This window comes from Moschus berezovskii, chromosome 14, assembly GCF_049115385.1.
Source record: "Moschus berezovskii isolate FMDL1 chromosome 14, NW_MosBer_1.0, whole genome shotgun sequence".
NCBI classification, from domain to species: Eukaryota; Metazoa; Chordata; class Mammalia; order Artiodactyla; family Moschidae; genus Moschus; species Moschus berezovskii.
The window spans coordinates 18,209,133-18,231,611 of NC_142473.1; the positions used below are offsets into that span (position 1 = coordinate 18,209,133).

The 22,479-nt window shown below is 37.7% G+C and overlaps 1 protein-coding gene across 3 annotated transcripts in view; it reads left to right on the plus strand.

Moving 5' to 3' along the window:
• The window catches only part of MTMR2 (myotubularin related protein 2), a 118,407-nt gene that overhangs the window by 64,773 nt on the left and 31,155 nt on the right, over window positions 1–22,479 (plus strand). For all 3 annotated transcript variants that reach the window (XM_055422909.2, XM_055422910.2, XM_088842895.1), the window contains 5 exons: window positions 8,849–8,924; window positions 15,436–15,530; window positions 15,683–15,793; window positions 18,852–18,953; window positions 19,962–20,045. In XM_055422909.2, coding sequence (XP_055278884.1) covers window positions 8,849–8,924; window positions 15,436–15,530; window positions 15,683–15,793; window positions 18,852–18,953; window positions 19,962–20,045 — 468 coding nt within the window. The remainder of the gene's footprint in view (window positions 1–8,848; window positions 8,925–15,435; window positions 15,531–15,682; window positions 15,794–18,851; window positions 18,954–19,961; window positions 20,046–22,479) is intronic.

The window sequence follows — 22,479 nt, forward strand, 5'->3', positions numbered from 1 at the left end:
CAAATATATCACCAATAAGATACATCCCAGATGCCAGTGTGTGTCTCTACCCTGCCCAGATTGGTTTTTATGGTTCATTTGTGTACTTTGTGGTTTGTCAAGTATAAAAAAAATAACAATAAAGTGAAATTGACATAAAATGATTTTTTCTTAGAATTATCCAATGAAGGATGTTTATTCTTATTTACTGTTTTAGTACATAAAGAAACTGTGAAAGATAGTTTATAACTTCTACAGACTCATTTCCCCCTTTTGCTGCTGCTGCTGCTAGGTTGCTTTAGTTGTGTCCGACTCTGTGCGACCCCATATACGGCAGCCCACCAGGCTCCGCCATCCCTGGGATTCTTCAGGCAAGGACATTGGAGTGGGTTGCCATTTCCTTCTCCATTCCCCCTTTTAGGTGGTTATAATTCAGTGTTTTGCAGATTTCAGAAAGAATTATTTTCCTGTTTTTCTGTTATCTTACATTCCATGTGAAAACTGACCCCTAAGCTTGCCAATTTCCAGATCATCGTTATAGACAAGGTTTCTAAATTTCCTTTATAATAGTTTCCTAATCAGAGAGGAGAGAAAGGGAGGTTGGTTAGAGTCGCATGGAAAGTTACTGAGCACTCTGAAAACAGTTTAATAAAAAGGCCATGGAAGAAAATGGGGAAGAAACATGCTTGGAGGTTGGGCAAAAGTGAATTCTGTTTTAGAAATAAAAAATGTTATAAATTTCAATCTATATGGATTTTTTTGTTTGTTTGTTTCCACCAGCAAGATGTTAATGTGTTCAATAGACTTTTCTTGAAAAGGGTTAGATATTGTATTAACTGCTATTAAAGAGCAGATTTTATGTAATCTTTATTGATAGTGGAAGACAGAGGAGCCTGATGTGCTACAGTCTGTGGGGTTGCAGGGTCAGACACAGTTTAGCCACTGAACAACAACATCATCTATTGATATAGCCAGAGCTCCTGAGTCAAGTCAGCGTCTAATGCAGCTGCCCGGAAACAGATTGGCTAGCCAGTTAGTGGCTTTGGTTCAGTAGGAGAAAACATCTTATGTATTCCAGAGGGTGTCTCCTGAGGGGAATATCTCTCTTCCTCTCATATCTGAGTGTTAACATAACTTTCTCTCTGCTGAAGATATTTGCATGTGAGTGCTGACACGCCTGATCAGTCTGGCTTTGCTGTCTTAGTTTCTCTATTCTCATTTTAGAAAGGTAGGACCCTTGTGTTTTTGAGTTCTTTGTTTTGACCTTAACTCCTTTTTTCATTTAATCTGTGTTTCCTGTTTCATTACTGACATATCTGAAATGCAGTTCTCTTCAAGTAAAAATCATTATGCATTATGAAATAATTGTTTGCATTTGTTTTATAAACCTAGGGTCAAATTTGATCACTTCTTCCAACAGTTTATCTCTTATCCCTCTTTATTTCTCTTATCATGGACTAATTTAGGATTTTGGTGTTTCTCTCCTAGATTGTTATCTTCTCATCTTTATCTTTTCAGTTTTGTGCACCTCTTTGACCATGCCCTTTACCTCTGTCAGAGACCTGCAGTGGTTTTCCTTTAGATGACTGGTGAAGTTTAATATCCTTACTCTCCTCCCTCCATGTATTTTATTATAAAAATTTCCAAACACATTACTGAGTTATATGAATTCTCTGTATGTTGAATATTAACCTCTTATCAAATATGTGGTTTGCAAATATTTTCTCTTATTTGGTAGGTTGTTTTTTATTTTGTTGATGGTTTCCCTTGTTGTGCAGAAGTGCTTAGTTTGATATAGTCCCACTTGTTTATTTTTTCTTTTGTTGCCTTTGTGTATGTGTGTGTGTGTGTGTCAAATCCAAAAAAACATTGCAAAGACTGATGTCACTGATGTCGAGGAGCTTGTCCTCTACATTTTCTTCTGGGAATTTTTTGCTTTCAGGTCTTAAATTCAAGTCTTTAATTCCTTTTGGGTTGATCTTGTGTTTGGTGTAAGATAAGAGTCCAATTTCACTCTTTTGCATTTGACTGTCCAGTTTTCTCAGCACTGTTTATTAAAGAGACTGTCCTTTCCTCACTGTATATTTTGGCAACTTTGTGGTAAATTAATTGACCATATATTAGTGGGTTTATTTGTGTGTTCTTTATCCCATTCTGTTGATCTGTGTATTTATCTAATGCCAATACCATACTTCTTTGATTACTATAGCTTTGTAATATAGTTTCATTGCTCCAAATCTTTGTTGTGATGAGACAGAACCGAGGAGAATACACTCGCCTGACAGTTTGAAATCAGGAAGTATGATGCCTCCAACTGTGTTCATTCTCCAGATTTCTTTGGCTGTTCAAGATCTTTTGTGATTTCATACAAAAGATCTTTCTATTTCTGTTGAAAAATGTCAGTGGAATTTTGATAGGGGTTGTATTGAGCTTTTTATTTTAATGTCAAAATTTACCGCTTTTTATATTGTATATTCATGAAGAAATTATACTGGTGCTAGTTAAATAGTCTTTTCCTTTAAACTATATAATATGTTTAAAATTAAGTGGTTAATGTACCCGTCCTATTACAGAATTTGAGTTTTCTGAATCTCACTGTACATTTACCTTTATCAGTGGGTTGTACATTTTCATATGTTTTCATGTTACTATTAGTGTCTTTTCATTTCAACTTGAACTCTTTTCAGCCTTTTTTTTTTTGTAAGGCAGATCTAGCAGTGATGGTTTTGTGTGACAAACCTAACTTTTATTCATCTGGGAAAGTTTTTATTTCTTCTTCATTTCTGAAGGATACCTTTGCTGGAGAGAGTATTCTTAGCTGGTAGTTTCTTTCTTTGAATAAAAGAAATGAGAAGTATCATTCATTCCACTTTCTCTTCACCTGTAAGGTTTCCCCTTGGAGATCTGCTGATGGCCTAATGGGGCTTCCTTTGTAGGTTGCAGTCTTTATCTTACTGATATTACGATTTTCTGTTTGTCTTTGTTTTTCACAAGTTTCATTATAATGTGTCTTAGAGATAATGGGGGAAATCTGTTAGCTTCATGAACTTGGATGTGCAGCCTTCTCTCCAGGTTTGGGAAATTCTCAGCCATTATTATATTTTTAAATGAGCTTTATTACCTTTTCCTTTCTGTTCTCCTTCTGGAACACTAATGATTCTGCTGTTTATTCTTGATGGTGTCCTGTAGATCACGTAGACCCTTTTTATTCTTTTTCACTCTTTGTTCTCCTCTGACAGAGTTATTTCAAAGTTCTGTCCTCTAACCATCGATTATGTCTTCTGCCTGTTCTGTTCTGCTGTTGATGCTTTCTCTTACATTCTTCATTTCATTCATTGAATTCTTTAGCTCCAGAATCTATGTTTAGTTCTTTTAATGATTTGTCTCTGTTTATTTCTCGTTTTGATCATGTATTGTTTTTCAGGCTTTATGACATTGTCTCTTTATTTTCTTGTAGTTCATAGAGTTTCCTCGAGATGGCTGTTTTGAATTCTTTATAGGATAAATCACATTTCTCTGTGTCTTTGCCTTAAGTTGCTAGAGGATGATTATGATCTTTTGATAGTGTCAGTTCAGTTCAGTTCAATCACTCATTCGTGTCCAGCTCTTTGCGAACCCGTGAATCACAGCACGCCAGGCCTCCCTGTCCATCACCAACTCCTGGAGTTCACTCAAACTCATGTCCATTGAGTCGGTGATGCCATCCAGCCATCTCATCCTCTGTCGTCCCCGTCTCCTCCTGCCCCCAATCCCTCCCAGCATCAGGGTCTCTCCTTTCTGTTCCTGTTTCCTGGGGGGTATGGCTAATTTACTTTTAGGTATGCAGATAGCTTACAGAGTGTCTGCTAATGCTTATAGAAATTATTTTCAGAAGACTGCTGTTTTTTTGAGCTTTAAGCTGTTCAGTTCAGTTCAGTCACTCAGTCGTGTCCGACTCTCCACGACCCCATGAGTCACAGCACGCCAGGCCTCCCTGTCCATCACCAACTCCCAGAGTTCACCCAAATTCATGTCCACAGAGTCAGTGATGCCATCCAGCCATCTCATTCTCTGTCGTCCCCTTATCCTCCCGCCCCCAACCCTTCCCAGCATCAGAGTCTTTTCCAGTGAGTCAACTTTAAGCTGTTCCGTCCGTTCCGTTCCGTCGCTCAGTCGTGTCCGACTCTTTGCGACCCTGTGGACTGTAGCCTACTAGGCTTCTCCGTCCATGGGATTCTCCAGGCAAGAATACTGGAGTGGGTTACCGTTTCCTTCTCCAGGGGATCTTCCCGACCCAGGGATCTTCCTGACCCAGGGATCGAACCCGGGTCTCCCGCATTGGAGGCAGATGCTTTAACCTCTGAGCCACCAAGGAAGCCCTTAAGCTGTTACTTCTTGTCAAATAATCTTTTTTTCTAGGCTCCCCACCCCTTTTTTTCCTTTGGTTTTGTTTTGGATAGATTTGTTCAGAGTCAGTGTTTGCCAGTAAACAAAGTGTCTGGATTGCCCTTGGCCTGCCTTGTTCAGTTATTTGAGTTTCTTTTTATGCCAGTATCTTGAGCTCTAAGTGAGTTGTTCATGTAAAACCTCCAGTGTATACCTGTTATTAAAAGTCTGTCATCTGGTGCAGATTTTCCAAACAGTGTTGTCCATCTTGCTTCTCTTCATTGTCTTGCTTTCCGATGTTCTAGTCAGAGAGTATGAGAGAGCCTACAGTTCTCAACAGGTACTACTGACATGCATTTCTCTGTGTCTTTTCTCACTTTGCAAAGCTTTACTTAGAAGATTATACCTCGTCACGCACCCATGCCTCTGCCAGAACTGCCTTTGTCTCCACGCCTGTCTGCAGTGCACATATTTTCTGGGGCTTGTAGCTTCCTTCCTTCTGAATGCAGAAATATAGAAAGAGAGGAAATCATGGGGAAAAACACTAACAACTACGAGAAGTAAACCTGTGCAGTACAGAACTAGTAAGTGACACGAAGTCCAGCTTTGTAAGTGACGCGAACATTGTATTTCCAACTCAAGTGGTAGACAATGGGCACAGAATAAAGTATCTTCCCTTTATATGATCTTTCACGTGTTTGATTTTTTCAGTATACTGTGTGTTAGTTATTATTTGTATCTTTTGTTTTCATAATTGGTAGAAATTCTTACCAGATTCTGGCAGTCTTGTTAGTCTCAATATTCTGCTATTATTATTGATGGAAAATACTTGTTAAGTGTATTTTTGTGTCAACTCTGATATAAATACTATTAACTCATTTAATTTATAACAACCTTTTTGTGGAGTACTGTAATTTTGACCATTTCATAGGTAGGGAAAATGAGGCATAAAGAAATTGAACACCTTGTCTAAGAGTACCTAGATAGCATGTAGCACAGTTAGAATTTGAAGCTTAAAAGTCTGTATACATTTGCATAGTGCAAGTTTTCATCCTGATTTTCTGTATCTTCATAGGCCCACCCTCTCTCCTTCCTTCCCTCCTTATCTCTCTTCCTTTTTGCTTACATTTCTTTTATGACTACATAAAAGATTATATCAGGAACTAGCAATGAGACACCATTAAAAATGTGACCTTTTTTGAGTTCTAGAATGTGGAATATGAAAAAAGTATGTATGTGTGTATATATTTGAGTTCTTTAGGTATTGGTTTATGAAATAAATTATTAAATTTTCAAAAGTGAATTTGTTCAGTTTGCAGATGCATTAGTTCAGTTCAGTTCAGTTCAGTCGCTCAGTCGTGTCCGACTCTCCGCGACCCCATGAATCACAGCACGCCAGGCCTCCCTGTCCATCACCAACTCCCGGAGTACACTCAAACTCATGTCCACAGAGTCGGTGATGCCATCCAGCCATCTCATTCTCGGTCGTCCCCTTCTCCTCCCGCCCCCAACCTTTCCCAGCATCAGAGTCTTTTCCAGTGAGTCAACTCGTCGCATGAGGTGGCCAAAGTATTGGAGTTTCAGCTTTAGCATCAGTCCCTCCAATGAACATCCAGGATTGATCTCCTTTAGAATGGACTGGTTGGATCTCCTTGCAGTATAAGGGACTCTCAAGAGTCTTCTCCAACACCACAGTTCAAAAGCATCGATTCTTCGGCGATCAGCTTTCTTCACAGTCCAACTCTCACATCCATTCATGACCACGGGAAAAACCATTGCCTTGACTAGACGGACCTTGGTTGGCAAAGTGATGTCTCTGCTTTTTAATATACTATCAAGGTTGGTCATAACTTTCCTTCCAAGGAGCAAGCGTCTTTTAATTTCATGGCTGCAATCAGCATCTGCAGTAATTTTGGAGCCCAAAAAAACAAAGTCTGACACTGTTTCCACTGTTTTTCCATCTATTTCCCATGAAATGATGGGACCAGATGCCATGATCTTTGTTTTCTGAATGTTGAGCTTCAAACCAACCTTTTCACTCTCCTCTTTCACTTTCATCAAGAGGCTTTTGAGTTCCTCTTCACTTTCTGCCATAAGGGTAGTGTCATCTGCATATAAACAGAAGTAATTTGTTCTTTGTAGTTCTTCCTTTATTGACCTTGGTGAGTGTTGGGCTGTGGCAGTAATGTCTAACCCTTTTGTCTCATCCTCCCTAAGTGCACAGTTTAAACTGGGGAATGACTTGATTATCAGTAAGAATTAGACACATTGGATTAATGCTGCTCAATTCGGGCACCACTAGACTGACAGCTGTTGAACACCGGAAATGTGGCTGGTCTGGTTGAAATGTGCTAGAAGTATAAAACATACTCTGGATGTTGAAGGCTTAGTATGAATAAAAGAATATACAGTATCTTTTACTTAAAAATACTTATTATATCTTGAAATGACTGTTTTTTTAGTTGTTGGATTAAGTAAAATATATTATTAAAACCAATTTTGACTTTCTTTTTACTTTTTTACTGTTAAAAGATAGTTAAAAATTATGTGTGTGCCTCATATTTTATTTTTGTTGGGAATTCAAAAGTTTGTGCACTATGGTGTCTCTTCCCAGAGTCTGGTAGGGAGGAAACACACAGCAGTTAGAGTGGTGGGTAAGTGCCAGAGCGGGGCTCATGCCTGTGACCTCTGACCTACCCTTGACGGCCCGTGGAAGGTGACCTTTAAGGCAGTTGTAGTACCTTGTGTTTTCTTCTTTTTTACCTTCTTTTGAGGACTCTCAGTCTACTTTTTGGATGGAAGGAAATAAAAGTCAAACGCTATATAACAAAAAAAATTTGAGAATCTTTTTTCTAGGTGTTTTGGTTCTCAGTCTAATGAAACAAATCAAGGTTGAAGTAGAAGGTTTGAGTCTGCTCATAGAGACCAATGCTCGCCCCCCTCCCTCGAAATTGACTTTGACAATCAAATGGCTAGTAGTGCCTCTTACTTAGTATGGAACATAGATCGATTTGAGATCTCTTAACTTCAAAGTGTCTGTGGAACATATAGAGGGAGAGGAACATTAAGCGGTTGGATGTATGGAACTGGAGTCCAAGAAAAATATTGACTGACGATATAGATTGAAGAGAGGTAAAGTCATAGGTAAGGTATGAAATCAACAGGAAGTGAGTAAAGTAAGAAATGGACAAACCTCTGAGGAATAAGGAAGGTTGAGAAAAGGGAATAGAAAGGTCATTGAAAAAGAGTGGCCAGAGAAGGAAGTGTTTAGCCAGGAGAGTGTGCTCTCAAGGAGCAGGTAAGTGCAGGTAGTATCAGATGTAGCTAGGAGATAGAAATAAAGACTGAGAAATACCCATTGTTTTTAATAACGAGGAGGTTATTGGGGAGAAAGGGCTTCCCTAGTGACTCAGACGTAAAGCGTCTACCTGCAATGCGGGAGACCTCGGTTCGATCCCTGGGTTGGGAAGATCCCCTGGAGAAGGAAATGGCAACCCACTCCAGTCCTCTTGCCTGGAAAATACCATGGATGGAGGAGCCTGGTAGGCTACAGTCCATGTGGTCGCAAAGAGTCAGAACTGACCGACTTCACTTTCACTTTCTACTGGGGAGAAAGCAGGTTCCCTGCAAGAAGTTGGGTTAGGTGGCAAGGCCGGATTGAAGAAGGTTGAGGAACTAATGGAAGGTAAAGAATTGGAGACAGTGAAGGTTATCGTTTGGCAGTGAAAGAGGTGAAAGTTAAGGCTTTTGAAAGGTCGTGGGATATACTTAGCATAAAATAGTTGCATGTACGTGTGCACGCACGTGTGTGTGTACATGCGCATGTGTTCTGTGGGTTGTAAGTCCATTAGAAAACCATGATTCTGTATCTTTACATTCTTGGAATCCAGTGTAACACCCTTCATAAGGTAACTACTCAGTAAGTGTTGTTGACCTTGATTTTAATTTATTAAATATCTCTTTTTCAGCAAGATTCTTTATCAACATCATTTCCAGATTCTCTAAACATTAAATCTACATAAAAGTTTGATTTTATGTAAGTCTTAATGCAGTAAGGCACTTGAATATGGCTGAAGGGAAAGAAAATGAGCTTTCTGGTCCACCAAAACTATAATTCAGTTCTAGGTTCTGACACTTTTTAGCTATAGGATTTTTTACAAGGTAATTGCTGTTTCTGGCCTCTTTTTCCTTATCTTGGAAATGAGGATAATGATTCCTTCTCTTATAGGGCCATTGTAGGAGTCAATAAAAAAACGTAAAGTGTTTTGTGTAGTACCTTCTACAAAGTAGGCACTCAGTCAGTGTTCTGTAGAAAAATAGCAGCTTCATGTGTTATACATTCCAATATTACAGTCTTTATAATTTGATTTAAAGTAGTGTATGTGATATAATGTTATTACTTTAAATAAGATCAAGCATACTGAGTTGAAATTTAAGTTAAAAAGTTAGCCTTTGAATAAAAAATTGTTTCTTTTTTTGCTCTCTCCTCTCTTTTCCAATCCAGGTCCTGAGGGAGTCTAACAAATTAGCAGAAATGGAAGAACCACCCTTGCTTCCAGGAGAAAATATTAAAGACATGGGTCTGTACTGGTATTTTTTGTCGAATTGCCTCCTCTGTGACTGTACAGACTATTCAGTGTTTTCAGTGTACAAAGAGCAGGCTCACTGTGCAGACGCCTCCTGTTTGACAGGCTCGTTCCTGACAGCCTTCCCAGCCTCCAGTGTGTTCTCGATCTAGACCTGTTGACTGTGTTTGGATTTTGACTAATGGAAACGTGCCATTGAGTTATATTTCTCTGCTTTTCTGGTTTGAAAGAAGGTGACTTATTTTAAAAACTGTTGTGAAATTCCATCACAGTAAATTTTATTATTTTGAATTACTGCAGTTAGATAGTGGGTTGAATAGATAAAAAATTGAATTGTCACTTTGTACAAGGAATTTTTCTTGAAACACATTCTCTCTTTTTACTTCTTTATTTTTCCTCCTCTGAATAAATTTGTCAGTTTTTGGATAAATATATTTCATCTCCATTGCAAACTGAGTCCTTTGCATGTCAGTGCCTTTCTTTATCCAACCTAAGTAACTAAGTATTAACTTATTGTGTGGATTGGAAACTGGAAACACACTTTCAAGCTATTTTTATGTCCTTATGCTTTTACTTTGTTACATTTGTGTGATAATATACAAAATACCCATAGTTTTTGTATTTTTAAGATATTTATATATATTTATGAAAGTATAGTTGACTTACAATTAGTTTTAGGTGTTCAGCATAGAAATTTGATATTTTGAAGATTAAACAGCATGCATACTTATTATAAAATATTGACTATATTCCTTGTGCTGCATATTACATCCTTGTAAGTTGTTTATTTTGCAACTGGTAGTTTGTACTTCTTAGTTCCCTTTATCTGTTTTGCTCCTTTCCCCACCCCTCTACCCACTAATAACCCCTACTTTGTTTTCTGTATCTGGGTCTGTTCTGTTTTCTTATATTTATTCCTTTGTTTTGTTTTTCGTTTCTACATATAAGTGGAAATATATGGTGTTTGTCTTTCTGTATGACATATTAAATATAATATCCTCCAGGTCTGTTCATATTCTCACAGATGGCAAGATTTCATTCCTTTTTAGGTGTTCATTAACAGAAGAATAAATAAAGAAGATGAGGTATATACAGAATAACTCCTGGGTATATATCTGGGGAAAAAAGCCCTAATTATAAAAGATACACACACTGCAGTGTTCATAGCATTATTTACAGTTGCCAGGATATGGAAGTGAACTAAATGTTCGTCAGTGGATGAATAGATAAAGAAGATGTGGAGTGTTTGTGTGTATATATGGGAATGTTTGTGTGTGTGTGACATGGAATACAACTCAGCCATTAAAAAAGGATGAAGTTTTGCCATTTATAGCAACATGGATGAACTTAGAGGTCATTATGCTAGATGAAGCACGTTAGAGAGACAGATACTGTATGATGTCACTTATATGTGGGATCTGAAAAGTACAGCAAACTAGAGAATATAACGACAGAAGAAGTAGACTCACAGGCGCAGAAAGCCACAGTGGCCACCAGTAGGGAGCGGGAATGGGGAGGGGCGGTGTGGGGCAGGAGGCTGAGACCACAGGCTGCTGGGCGCATACAGCACGGGAGATAACCGTTAACTTAAAATAACAGGAAACGGAACACTGCCTTTAAAAATTGTGAATCACCATGTTGTATACCTGTAACTTAACTGTATAGTACAGCAAGTACATGCCACTTAAAAAATGAAAAGGTTGTATGCTTGTATTCACAAAAGAACTCTAAATATTGTAAGATGATTAAGAAAAAGATGTGGTATACACACACGCATACATACACAGTGGAATAGTTTTCAGCTGTTAAAATACTCATAGCTTCTGAGAAATAAAGTAATGTGTAGGTGAATACAGTAAATGATTTCTTAGTCACCTTTCATTTTATCATCACTCATAATTTTAAAAAGAACTTGAAAGTGATAGTCGCTCAGTCGTGTCCGACTGTTTGTGGCTTAATGGACTGTAGCCCATGGGCTCCTCTGTCCCTGGGTTTCTCCAGGCAAGAATACTGGAGTGGGTTGCCATGCCCTTCTCCAGGGGATCTTCCTGACCCAGGCATTGAACCCGCATCTCTTGCGCCTCCTGTAATGCAGGCGGATTCTTTACCGTCTGAGCCACTGGGGAGGTCTTAAGCCAAGTGTCCTTTACTTGTGCAAACATAAGCAGGCCAGAGAGGACCTATCCTCTGTGTAGCTGTTGCCTATGGCACATTTCGTTCCTTCATGTTTAGCAGTTCTCTCTTCTTACTTTTAACTCTTGGTTGAATGCTTGCCCATTCCTTTTCTCCCCCTACTCACTTCAGGTATCCTAAGTTCTCCTGAGCTGCTTACTCAGTAAGGTGTTATGTATTATTACTACTTGATACTATATAATAAGATAGTTATCATTACTGAGGGCTTGCCATCTGATTTAATCATCCTCACAGTGACCCTCTGAGAAAGATGCTGATCCCATTTTGCAGATGAAGAAACTAAGGCATAGGAAGACTGCCTGGCTAGTAAAGTTGTATCTAGCACTGTGACAGTTTTTTTTCCCTCTTCTAAGCCTAAAAGCATATGCTATTTCCACTATGATAAAAGACCTTATAAAGTTTCAAGTTATCACTCAGTCTCTTTTGTTATCTTCTTTTTTAGACAGCAACACTCCATTTAGGACTTCATTCTTGGCTTGTTTCCCTTTCCTCTCTTATTTGTTCTTTTTGGTTGATGATATCCAAGTTAGTAGCTTTACCTACCATGTATTTACTGATGACTCCAAAATTTGTTGCTTCTAGTGTGAACCTCTGTCCTAATACAGATAAACAATGCCTGCGTCTTAGACACATGGCCATGGGTATTCTATAGATACCCTTATAACCAACATATCCAAAACTGAAGTCATCACCTCTATTTCTAAATTTATTCCTTTTCTTCTTTCCATCAGTTAACATTAACACTGGTTGTCCATTCACTCAAGGCAGAAATATGGGAGTCATCTTCAGCTGCTCTTTTTTTTTCTGAGCTCTGACATTCAATCAGTTACCAGATCCAGAGGAGTAATCTCCAAAAATTTATTGAGGGTTATCTTTTTCTCTCAATTTTCATGAGCCCTTGGTATAGTATTTATGTTGAATTTCAGGTACCTATGAGAAACTTTTAAGAGTTTAGGAGAGAGATCATAGAAGTCATATTTTGGAATCATCAGAATATGGATATTAGTTGAAAATGAAAGTATGAAAATAACTCAGAGTGTATGGAGTAAAAATAGGGCCAAGAACATAGCTTTGGTGCAGGCATTTTGCAATTATATGGTAGAAGAACCAGGGAGGAGGAAATTAAGAAGGAATGAAGAGAATGTGATACAGTATAAATTAGAGCGATCCAGACTGTATACTTTGTCCAAATAATTGCTTTACTTTCCCACGTCTGTATTATAGTTTCTTCTCTTCACTGAATGCTGTATTAGCATCAACTGAACTGAACTGACCCATCTAAAGGGTACTAACCATTGGGGCACAGCTCTCATGCCTGTGTTCCTTGAACCTTTTCTGATCCCGTAGCTTAGTGGACTTTCCTTCTTTATATTCCTTAGAGTGTGCCTCTCTGCACAGATTGTGTGCTCTTGTACATTATATTTATTTGCATATACTTTTCACCCTTATGGATATGTATTCTCAAAGTTATTCTCGTCTACCCCCTAGAAACTATTATAGATTCTTTGTGAGCTTAGGGAAAATTTGAGAAGATCAGTAAATCTAAGCTCTTTCAGCATCTGGCAGTATTAGTATTGCAAAATTTAGAGAAATACTTAATATATTAAATAAAATACTCTGATTCAAATCATCAGCTAGACTTGATTATTCAAAAAATTAAATGTAATATAAAATATGAAAAGGGAAAGTGAAGTTGCTCAGTCGTGTCCGACTCTTTGCGACCCCATGGGCTGTAGCCTACCAGACTCCTCTGTCCATGGGATTTTCCAGGCAAGAGTATTGGAGTGGGCTGCCATTTCCTTCTCCAGGGGATCTTCCCAACCCAGGGATCGAACCTGGGTCTCCCAGATTGCAGACAGATACTTTACTGTCTGAGCCACCAGGGAAACATGAGGCTAGAGTACCCTTGAGTGTATTAATTCATATAAAAAATTAGTTCGTATAAAAAATTCATTTACATTAGACCAACTAACGTTCCTAGTTGGTCTAATGTAAATTTGCAGTTTAGACATTTTTTAAAAGTCACAGTGGTGTTAGAGACATCAACAGAATGCTCTAACAGTAGCAGCAATAGTCGAAAGGTATTGGCCTGGGCACATCAGCAGTAGAGATGACCCCAACTGCAGTATTATATTTCACCCTTTAACACAGGAGACAGACTGCATTACCTGAGTGGCTTAAAAGCGACACGGTTGAGTTAGTTACTCAGTAGTGTCCAACTCTTGGTGGCCTCATGGACTGTAACCCACCAAGATCCTCTGTCCATGAAATTTTCCAGGCAAGAATACTGGAGTGGATTGTCACTCTCTTCTTCAGGGAAACAGAATCTTCCTGATGCAGGAGACCCAGGAAGTGAACCCATGGTTTCCTGTATTACAGGCAGATTCTTGACCATCCGAGCCACCAGGGAAGCTGTTTGCATGATGCTCTGGAAGGAGGTTGGAGTTTGCAGTCATAGAAACTGCACTCAAGTCCTAATCTTAGCAGTTACTGGTTCTGAAACATTAGGTGATTTGTTTTACTTCTGTGATCCCTGGTGTTCTCATCTGAAAATTGTGGGTAGTTAGAGGTCTTCATGTTTAAAGGTGATTTTGAAGGTTAAGATAGGTAGGTACTCAGGTGAAAAGTACTTTATAAATTCTGTCAGTGCTGGTTTTATTGTCATTTGCTCTGATAAGGTTCCTAGTCACAGTCTTTCTTCTACTTCATACAAGCCCTGCGAGGCATAAATTCTCTCTTCAGATTGACCTAGTTGATACCAGCCTGAGGAAAAAGATAAAAGGGACAGAGCAAAGCAGAGCCTAATGATGATAATAGTAACATAGCTATAACATAGTGGTAGAGTACTTTTAATTTTGGAACCACATTCATGTATATTATTTCACAGTTTTATAATAAAGAGGAAGTTGTAGTAAAAACTTTCGACTGGGACTAAAAGGGACATATCCTGTGGAAGAGTACAGAATAATAAGATTGATTTTCTTGTGTGAGTGAAGAAAAGTGGCTCTGGAAACAATCCAGGGATGTTTTTAGTAACATTGAGTAAAGCTTTCCCAATTGAGGTAAAATTTCATAAGGGCAAGAAATTGTATGCAAGGCAAGTTTATGTATCTTTCTTTAATGATGGATTTATTTATTTAATTTTAATAGCTTCCCTCTAAATGAAACATTGGAAATGCATTGGAAACAGTGATTAAAAAAATGTAGCTCATACTTGTGCATTCCCAAGGGAGCCATTTTGAAGGTTAGAAATGTATGTTAGAAGATCAGTCTTATTTCAAATTCCATACTAAGCGGTCAGTCCTTCACAGTGAGGAATAGAAAGCAAACTCAGGAAGTTGCATGCCTTATTAAGCATATTTCACGTTGCTGAGTTTTCCCAGAAGGCCCTTGAAAGGTGCTTAGAAGTTTTTTTGCCTCTAATTGTGCCTTAGTTTCTTGGAACAATGAAGATACTCCTTTATCTGCTAATTTGCTGCAATGATGACATAGCAGGGATTTATGAATATTTTAAAATAGAAAAATCTTTGTATTAGGCTTATGACTGCTACCATATTAAGTATTACTTTGAGCTAGTAATAAGTCGAGTTATCCTGCTTAATTAATGCATGTTTTAAAAAGAAATAATACTGCATAGATTCATCATTTAACTTTTAATTAATCTATGTGATTATTTCTCAACAAAGTTTGGCATCTGTTTCTTAATCAGGTACATAATACCCTCTTATTATGCTATTGTATTTTTCTAAGAAATCGTAGTTCATATACATTTTATTTTCTCTACAGTATTTCCCCCATAAATATAATCAGGTAAGGGGTTACTGGTATTATGTTTTAGGTATTGTATGTTCAGAGGAATGCTGACAAACTAGACTGCGATCAGAAGAAAACTGGTAGACTGGGGAAGAAGTTCTAGAACTGTGATTAGTTGTTGGGGGATAGTGACTTGAGACATCGATTGCTGTTCCTATTGTCACCACCCTCCTCCACGCCCTGCTCCAGCTGCCATGCCTGGTCTGTCCATCAGGGAGGGTGTCCGCCTTTGTTTCCTTGTGTCTGTTCAGGGTAAAGGATGTCCCTCTGTTTCTTTAGTCCTTCCCACTTAATTCTGCTCTCCCTCCCCAGATTGTAGTGCGTGGTTGGAAGCTTGGATTTAGTTCCCAAGGTCTCTTGGAATCACTGATTCTGTGATTTTTCAAGCATAATTTAAACTAGCGGTCAGAATATTATTAAATTTTATTTGTGAAAGATCAGAGTGCAGTTTTTAATAGTGTACAATAGAGAGTAAATTGTGGGCTCTTCTTCTTTTCAGCCAAAGATGTAACTTATATATGTCCATTCACTGGTGCTGTACGAGGAACTCTGACTGTTACGAATTACAGGTTATATTTCAAAAGCATGGAACGGGTAAGACTTGCTGGATTAGACTTTTTTGTGTGTACATCTGTGTGTTTGTTCATCTTTAATCATTTTTAGTTAAATCATTTATAATATTTTTCTCAGCTATAATTATACAGTATTAATTGCTCGGTTTTAATATGTTTTTTTCCTTCTTTTAGGATCCCCCGTTTGTTTTAGATGCTTCTCTTGGTGTTATAAGCAGAGTAGAAAAAATTGGTGGTGCTTCTAGTCGTGGTGAAAATTCTTATGGACTGGAAACTGTGTGCAAGGTAAATGTTGTAATATGTATGCAATTTTTTTTTTGGTTTGGAAAGCTTTCTGTTAACTAGAGCCAGTGTTTAGAAATTGGTTTCCAAAATATCAAATGGATTTCATGCTAGAAGCATCATTCTAGTAGAATAAAACAACATTTAGGAGTAATAAAAAGGTGATCTGTTGTGAATTTAATTTACAAATTGGAAGCATTAGGCTCTGAGCAGTTAAGACTCGTCGTACTTTGTAGTGAACTGATTATGATATATTTACCTCTTTCCTGTTTTTAGTTTTCATAATTTTTCTGCTTCTGAAACAGTAGTGGGGAAGACTTCGTTTGATAGACCTTCTGTATTTTATTATCTAACTCATTCTAAAAATGCATTAATACTTATTGCTTATAGTGAACAATGTCGGATTCATGATCTCCAAAAAAGATTTAGCTTTGGGACCAGGGACCAGGCTTGATCACTCAGGAGCTTCTGTGTAGCAGAGTTTTATTAAAGTATAAAAAGGGACAGGGAAAGCTGACATAGACATCAGAAGGGGGACAGAGAGTGCCCTCCTGTGCTAGTCTTAGGAAAAGGAGCTATATACCTTCTCAGTTGGCTGTTGCAGTAAATCAGAATGTCTCAAGGTTGTAAAGGTCTTACCAGACCCACTCCCTTGGTTTACATTTTAAGATGATGGAATTAGAACTAACAATAGAAAGATCTTACCAGACCCACTCCCATAATGTACACTTTCAAATAACAGGATTAGTCAGAAGGTTCTCAAGAAGGAGAAACGTGTCCTCAAGCAGGATACATAGTTGTTATATAATCCTTAATACAGAGTTTAAGTTGTGTTGTTGTGTAATCATCAGCTCTGAGCTTAAAGAAAAAAAAAATGTTTTATGTGATTAGGATGAAGGAATGTAGAAAACAGTTTGTCCTTTTCTCCTTCTTGAGAACTCCAGACCCCTATCTCCTCCACAAGAGCACCAGACACCTTTCTCCTCAGGGACCCCAGACTTCTTATCAACCTCCCTAGGAATTCACTGTCTCAATATTTGCCTTAGATTATTAAAATAATTTTAACATTTAGTCATAGATATTTAATATTGATACTGTTGTCACTTCCAAGGTCACTGTTCTCCTTCAGTTCAGTTCAGTTGCTCAGTCGTGTCCGACTCTCCACGACCCCATGAATCACAGCACACCAGGCCTCCCTATCCATCACCAACTCCTGGAGTACACTCAAACTCATGTCCATCGAGTCGGTGATGCCATCCAGCTATCTCATTCTCTGTCGTCCCCATCTCCTCCTGCCCCCAATCCTTCCCAGCATCAGAGTCTTTTCCAGTGAGTCAGCTTGTCGCATGAGGTGGCCAAATATCCTAATGTGTCCATCTCGCTTGTGGGTCAGCTTTTTCGTTTCTTTTTTCTGTCAGTGCCAAAAATGTAAAAGCAAAAAAAAAAAAAAGCAATAGCACATTCATAACTTTAAAGATCCTTTCTTATGACAATCTTAGAAGTTTTATCAATCTAGTATTGAAACTAATGCCTTAGTAATTACTTGTATGCTTTTCCATTATCGTTGGAAGGCCTTTAAGAGCGTAATAGCCGTCAACCAAGTGACAGGCACATTGTCTCCTGATTGCTCTTCTGTGGTGTAGGAGTAAATACAGCATAGAATGGATATATGAGGGCGTGGAAGAGGGTGATTGGGAAATTTTGGTCATTTTAAATATAACTTTTCCCATAGAGCAAGACCATTATCAGTAAACTCAAACATTTGTAGGGCCCTTGCTACAGTACTTTTGGAGAACTCTGTGTTTAACGGAATGATTATGAATATCTGTTTGTTGTAAAAATATTCACTAAGGAAAAACAAAAAGCTTAGGTTATCACACATTTATTTAAAATGGTGGCTTTCTAATTTTGGATCAGATTTGTAATAAAATGTTCTGCTTGTTCATGTTCTGTAGGTGCATTGTAGTTCCTGTGCTCCTTTTTACAGGATGCAGTTTAATGAAGCTATTTTGAATTCTTTCTAGATGAAAACAAAACGAATAGTTTTGAACTTATTCTTAATCCCAATTTCTTTTTAGTGCTGCTAAGGTCTCACCAAATTGTAGTGTGAGTATCTACATTCAGTCTGAGTATAGAAACCTGCTTGAAAACAAATAAAGGAAGGGAACTTTGGTTTTTATATCTGAGTATAGAGCCTGGATGATAGCAGTCAAACTATTCAGAATTTTTGAAGAGCTTGGGACCTGGAATGGAGGAAGACCTTTAGGCAGAGTTTTGGTTTTATCAGTCTAGCAGCCAGAGACTTACGAATTAAAGATCCGATGGAAGTGAGTCCTGGGAAGGAATTATAAATAGGAAAATGATCACCAAGCTTAACTGGAATGAAGGAAGACTTTATGAAATATATAACAATTTGGTAGGGAAATTCATAACAGAAAATGGCCTTTAACGGGGAAGGACATCCTGTTGACAGTGTGTATGAGTCATGTTTTCCCTGATTTCAGATACAGTATCTCTAATCTCCTGTGCCTACATCAGATGCTGCCTCCTTCACTGGCCCAACTTGAATTCATAAATAGAGGGGAGTTTTCTGTCCTCCAAATGCTACCTTGTATCAGAGTTCTTTTTATTTATCTGTTTATTTTTATTTTTCTGTTTATTTATCTGTTTATTTTTATTTCTCTTAATCCATTCCATTCCATTTAGTCGCTCAGTCTGTCCAACTCTTTGTGACCCAGCCTACCAGGCTTCTCCGTCCATGGGATTCTCCAGGCAAGAATACTGGAGTGGGTTACCATCTCCTTCTCCAGGGGATCTTCCCGACCCAGGGATCGAACCCAGGTCTCCCGCATTGGAGGCAGACGCTTTAACCTCTGAGCCACCAGGGAAGCCCAAGGCATTGTAATTTCCCTTCCTCCAGGAGCTGTTGTCTGATTTATTTTTGTATCCCTCATTCACAGATCTTAATGTTTTACAAGATAGTTCCAAGTTGCCTTATTCATTCAGTAAATAAAAAGTGAGCAAACAGTGATAGGTGACTTGAATCCTAACTCTTTTTTAGGATATTCGGAATTTACGATTTGCTCATAAACCTGAGGGGCGAACAAGAAGATCAATATTTGAAAATCTAATGAAATACGCATTTCCTGTCTCTAATAACCTGGTAAGAGATTTCTTCTATCTTTGAAAAAACTGTATTATAATTATTGGTGTAGTGTAAAGAAACTTGTCTAGGCTATCTAGAATCTCGGTGTTTACAGTCTCACTTTGCCTTTTAACCAGATGTATAGTTTAGGTTTAATTTAATCTATGGGACCAGTCTTTTTAAGGTATAAAATGAGGAAGCTGGACTGATTTCTGAGGTCCATTCCTGCAGATTGACATTGTTTAATTTTGTGATCTTTATATCCAGGATGTTTCCATGATAAAAAGCTGTAAGTGAAATCTCCTTTTTAATTGAGAGCTGAGAGTTAAGTCTAGCAATATTAGGAGGAAAGGGTGGATAAATGCTTAGAACTGAGTTTCTTCTGTGTGCTGTTAACAGTGTTAGGTTTCCTCATTTACTTAATATAATCTAATGTCCAAAATAGCCCTATGGTGGTCAATATTAAGAGTAAAATTTAGAATTGGTTTTGGTTTTCTGACTCGTTTGAATGCTTTTCATCGTAGTTGTTCCTGCCATTCTGCCCATATTAATGATAAATTAAATTTTTATTTTTGGTACAAAGATTGCATGCCCCCAAATAAGTTTTTTCAGTATGTTTTAGAATACGTTGCGTATTCTGTAAAGCTGCTTAATTGCTGACATCTGTGGTGTCTGATTAATTAATTATATCAGAAGTTGTCTTTTTTATGTAATGTCTTTCATTCTTTAGAAGTAAACCTAAAACAGCTACTAAAGATATCTGAAGGAATTATGGTAGTATGTTAGCATTTGATAAATCTTGGTGGCAGGCCTTTGTGAGTTTCTGTGTTTGAAAAATACAAAAAAACAATAAACTTTCAAAATTATGAAACAAAAGCTAAAACAACAATCTAAAATAAAGGATACCAATGCAAAATATCCTTGCAGATAAGTCAGTGAAAACTTGGGGTGTGATAGAGGTACATTTCTGATTCATTACCTTCTTAAAGGTCTTTTTTAACTGTTAACTCTGTTTACTTTTTGTAGTCTCTTTTTGCTTTTGAGTACAAAGAAGTATTCCCTGAAAATGGGTGGAAGCTATATGACTCTCTTTCAGAGTATAGAAGGCAGGTAAGTACTTAAAAAAATTTTTTTTAAATAATCTGTATTCTTTAATACAACAAAACTTTCATGAATAGAAGTGAACAAACAGCTTTATGTAGTTCTGTGGTTTTTGTTGTTGTTTCTTTAAAGCAATAACCCATAATGGAAAAAAAATAAAAAAATATGTATAGCTGAATCACTTTACGGTACATCTGAAACTAATTCAATATTGTAAATCAGCTGTTCTCCAATTTAAAAAAGAGTAAATAAACATATACACATTTGGAAAAGAGAATTAGGAGATTAGGAAATGCAGTAGTCAGAACAGAGCGTTGGACTCTATACAGATGCTTTATGGTCTTTGACTTTAAAAGATTAAAAATTAATCTATTAATTTATTGACTTTTTACTGGAGAGTTAGGTACTTTGGGTCAACTATGTTAAAGTCTGTTGGAGAAGACACTACTTGGTGTAGTTTATTACCAAAGAAAATGAAGATAATCTCTTCTTTTCTGTTTCTTTCCTTGTTTTCATTGAAGTATAATTGACATACAACATTATACTAGTTTCAGGTATATCACATGATTTAATATTTATATGTATTGTGAAATGATTACCACAGTGTCTTGTTAACAGCTCAACTGTGTCACCTCCCTCCCCTCTTTCGCATAATTCATGACATCAAAACACCAGCTTTTCCCCCCATTCCTTGAGATTCAGGAGGGCCAAAGCAACAGCCTTTTGCTTTTTTTTTTTTCCTCTCTCCCTTACCAAGGGTTGAAGGAAGGGATCCATCCTTATTGTTCAGAGGCATCAACTCCCTCCCCTAAATCAGGCTGAGAAGGAACCAGCCAGCTCTTCCCTCCTCCTGGTTGTTTTTCTTTCCCACCCCAGTTTATTTTTTGTTTCCCTGCTCCCACTGCCTCTGAAACCATTTTATGAACTGTCATGTGCCGCCTGAGCCTCCAGTAAAAACAAAAATGGGCAAAAAAAAAAAAAGTCACAGTACAGAATTTTTTTTCTGTGATGAAATCTTTCAAGATTATTCTGTTTGCAACTTTCAAATATACAGTACAGTATTAATTATGGTTACCATGCCTTACATTATCCCTGTAACTGCATTTACTTTTTAATTGGAAGCTTGTACCTTATGACTTCCTTTACCATTTCTGCCCACTCCTGACCCCCTACTTCCAATAATCAACCATCAGTCGTTTCCCTTTATCTATGAGTTTGGGTTTGTTTGGTTGTTGTTGTTTTTTAATTCCACATGTGAGTGAGATTGTCGTACAATATTTGCTTTTCTCTGTTTTATTTCACTTAACTTATGTCCTCAAGTTCCTTCCATGTTGTCACAGAGTGACAAACTCTTTTTCATGGCTGAATAAAATTCCATTCAAGAGCCAACTCATTGAAAAAGACCCTGATGCTGAGATGACTGAAGGCAAAGGAGAAGGAGCAGCAGAGGATGAGATGGTTAGATAGCATCACTGACTCAATGGACATGAATTTGAGCAAACTTCAGGAGATAATGGAGGACAGAGGAGCCTGGTGTGCTATAGTCCATGGGGTCTGAAAGAACTGGACATGACTTAGTGACTGAATATAATTCCATTATATTATATGGACTCATTATAATTCCATTATATGCACTTAGTGACAGCAGTATAATTCCATTTAGAGTGGGAGTGATTTATCTTTCTATATATGTGTATATATGTGTGTGTTTATGTGTGCTCAGTTGCTCAGATGTGTACTCCTTGAAACTCCGTGGACTGTAGCCTACTAGGCTCCTCTGTCCTTGGGATTTTTCAGATAGGAATACAGGAGTGGGTTGCCATTTCCTCCTCCAGGGGACCTTCCCGACTCAGGGGCAAACCTGTGTCTCCTGCATTGGTAGGTGGATTCTTTACCACTGAGCTGCCTCGGAAGCCCCCGTATATTATTATGTATATATATTGCATTTTCTTTATTCATTTATTCATCAGTGGACACTTAACATTGTGTCCATATCTTGGCTATTGTAAATAATGCTGCAGTGACAAGGGGAAGCATATATCTTTTTGAATTAATGTTTTCAAAATGGAATTGCTGGATCATATAGTAGTTCTATTTTCAATTTTTTGAGGAACCTCCATACTGTTTCCCATAGTGGCTGCACCATTTGCATTCCCAGCAACAGTATACAAGGGTTCCTTTTTCTGCACATCCTCACCAACACTTGTGATTTGTTTGCTTTTTTTTTTCTTTTATGATTACGATTCTAATAGGTTTGAGGCGGTATCTCATTGTAGTTTTGATTTGCATTTCGCTTACATTAGTGATGTTGAGCGTTGTTTCATGTGTCTGCTGGCCATTTGTATGTCTTTGGAAAAATGTTTATTCAGATCCTTTTCTCATTTTTAATCAGATTTTTTGTTGTTTTTAAGTTCTTTATATATTTTGGATATTAACAGCCTTA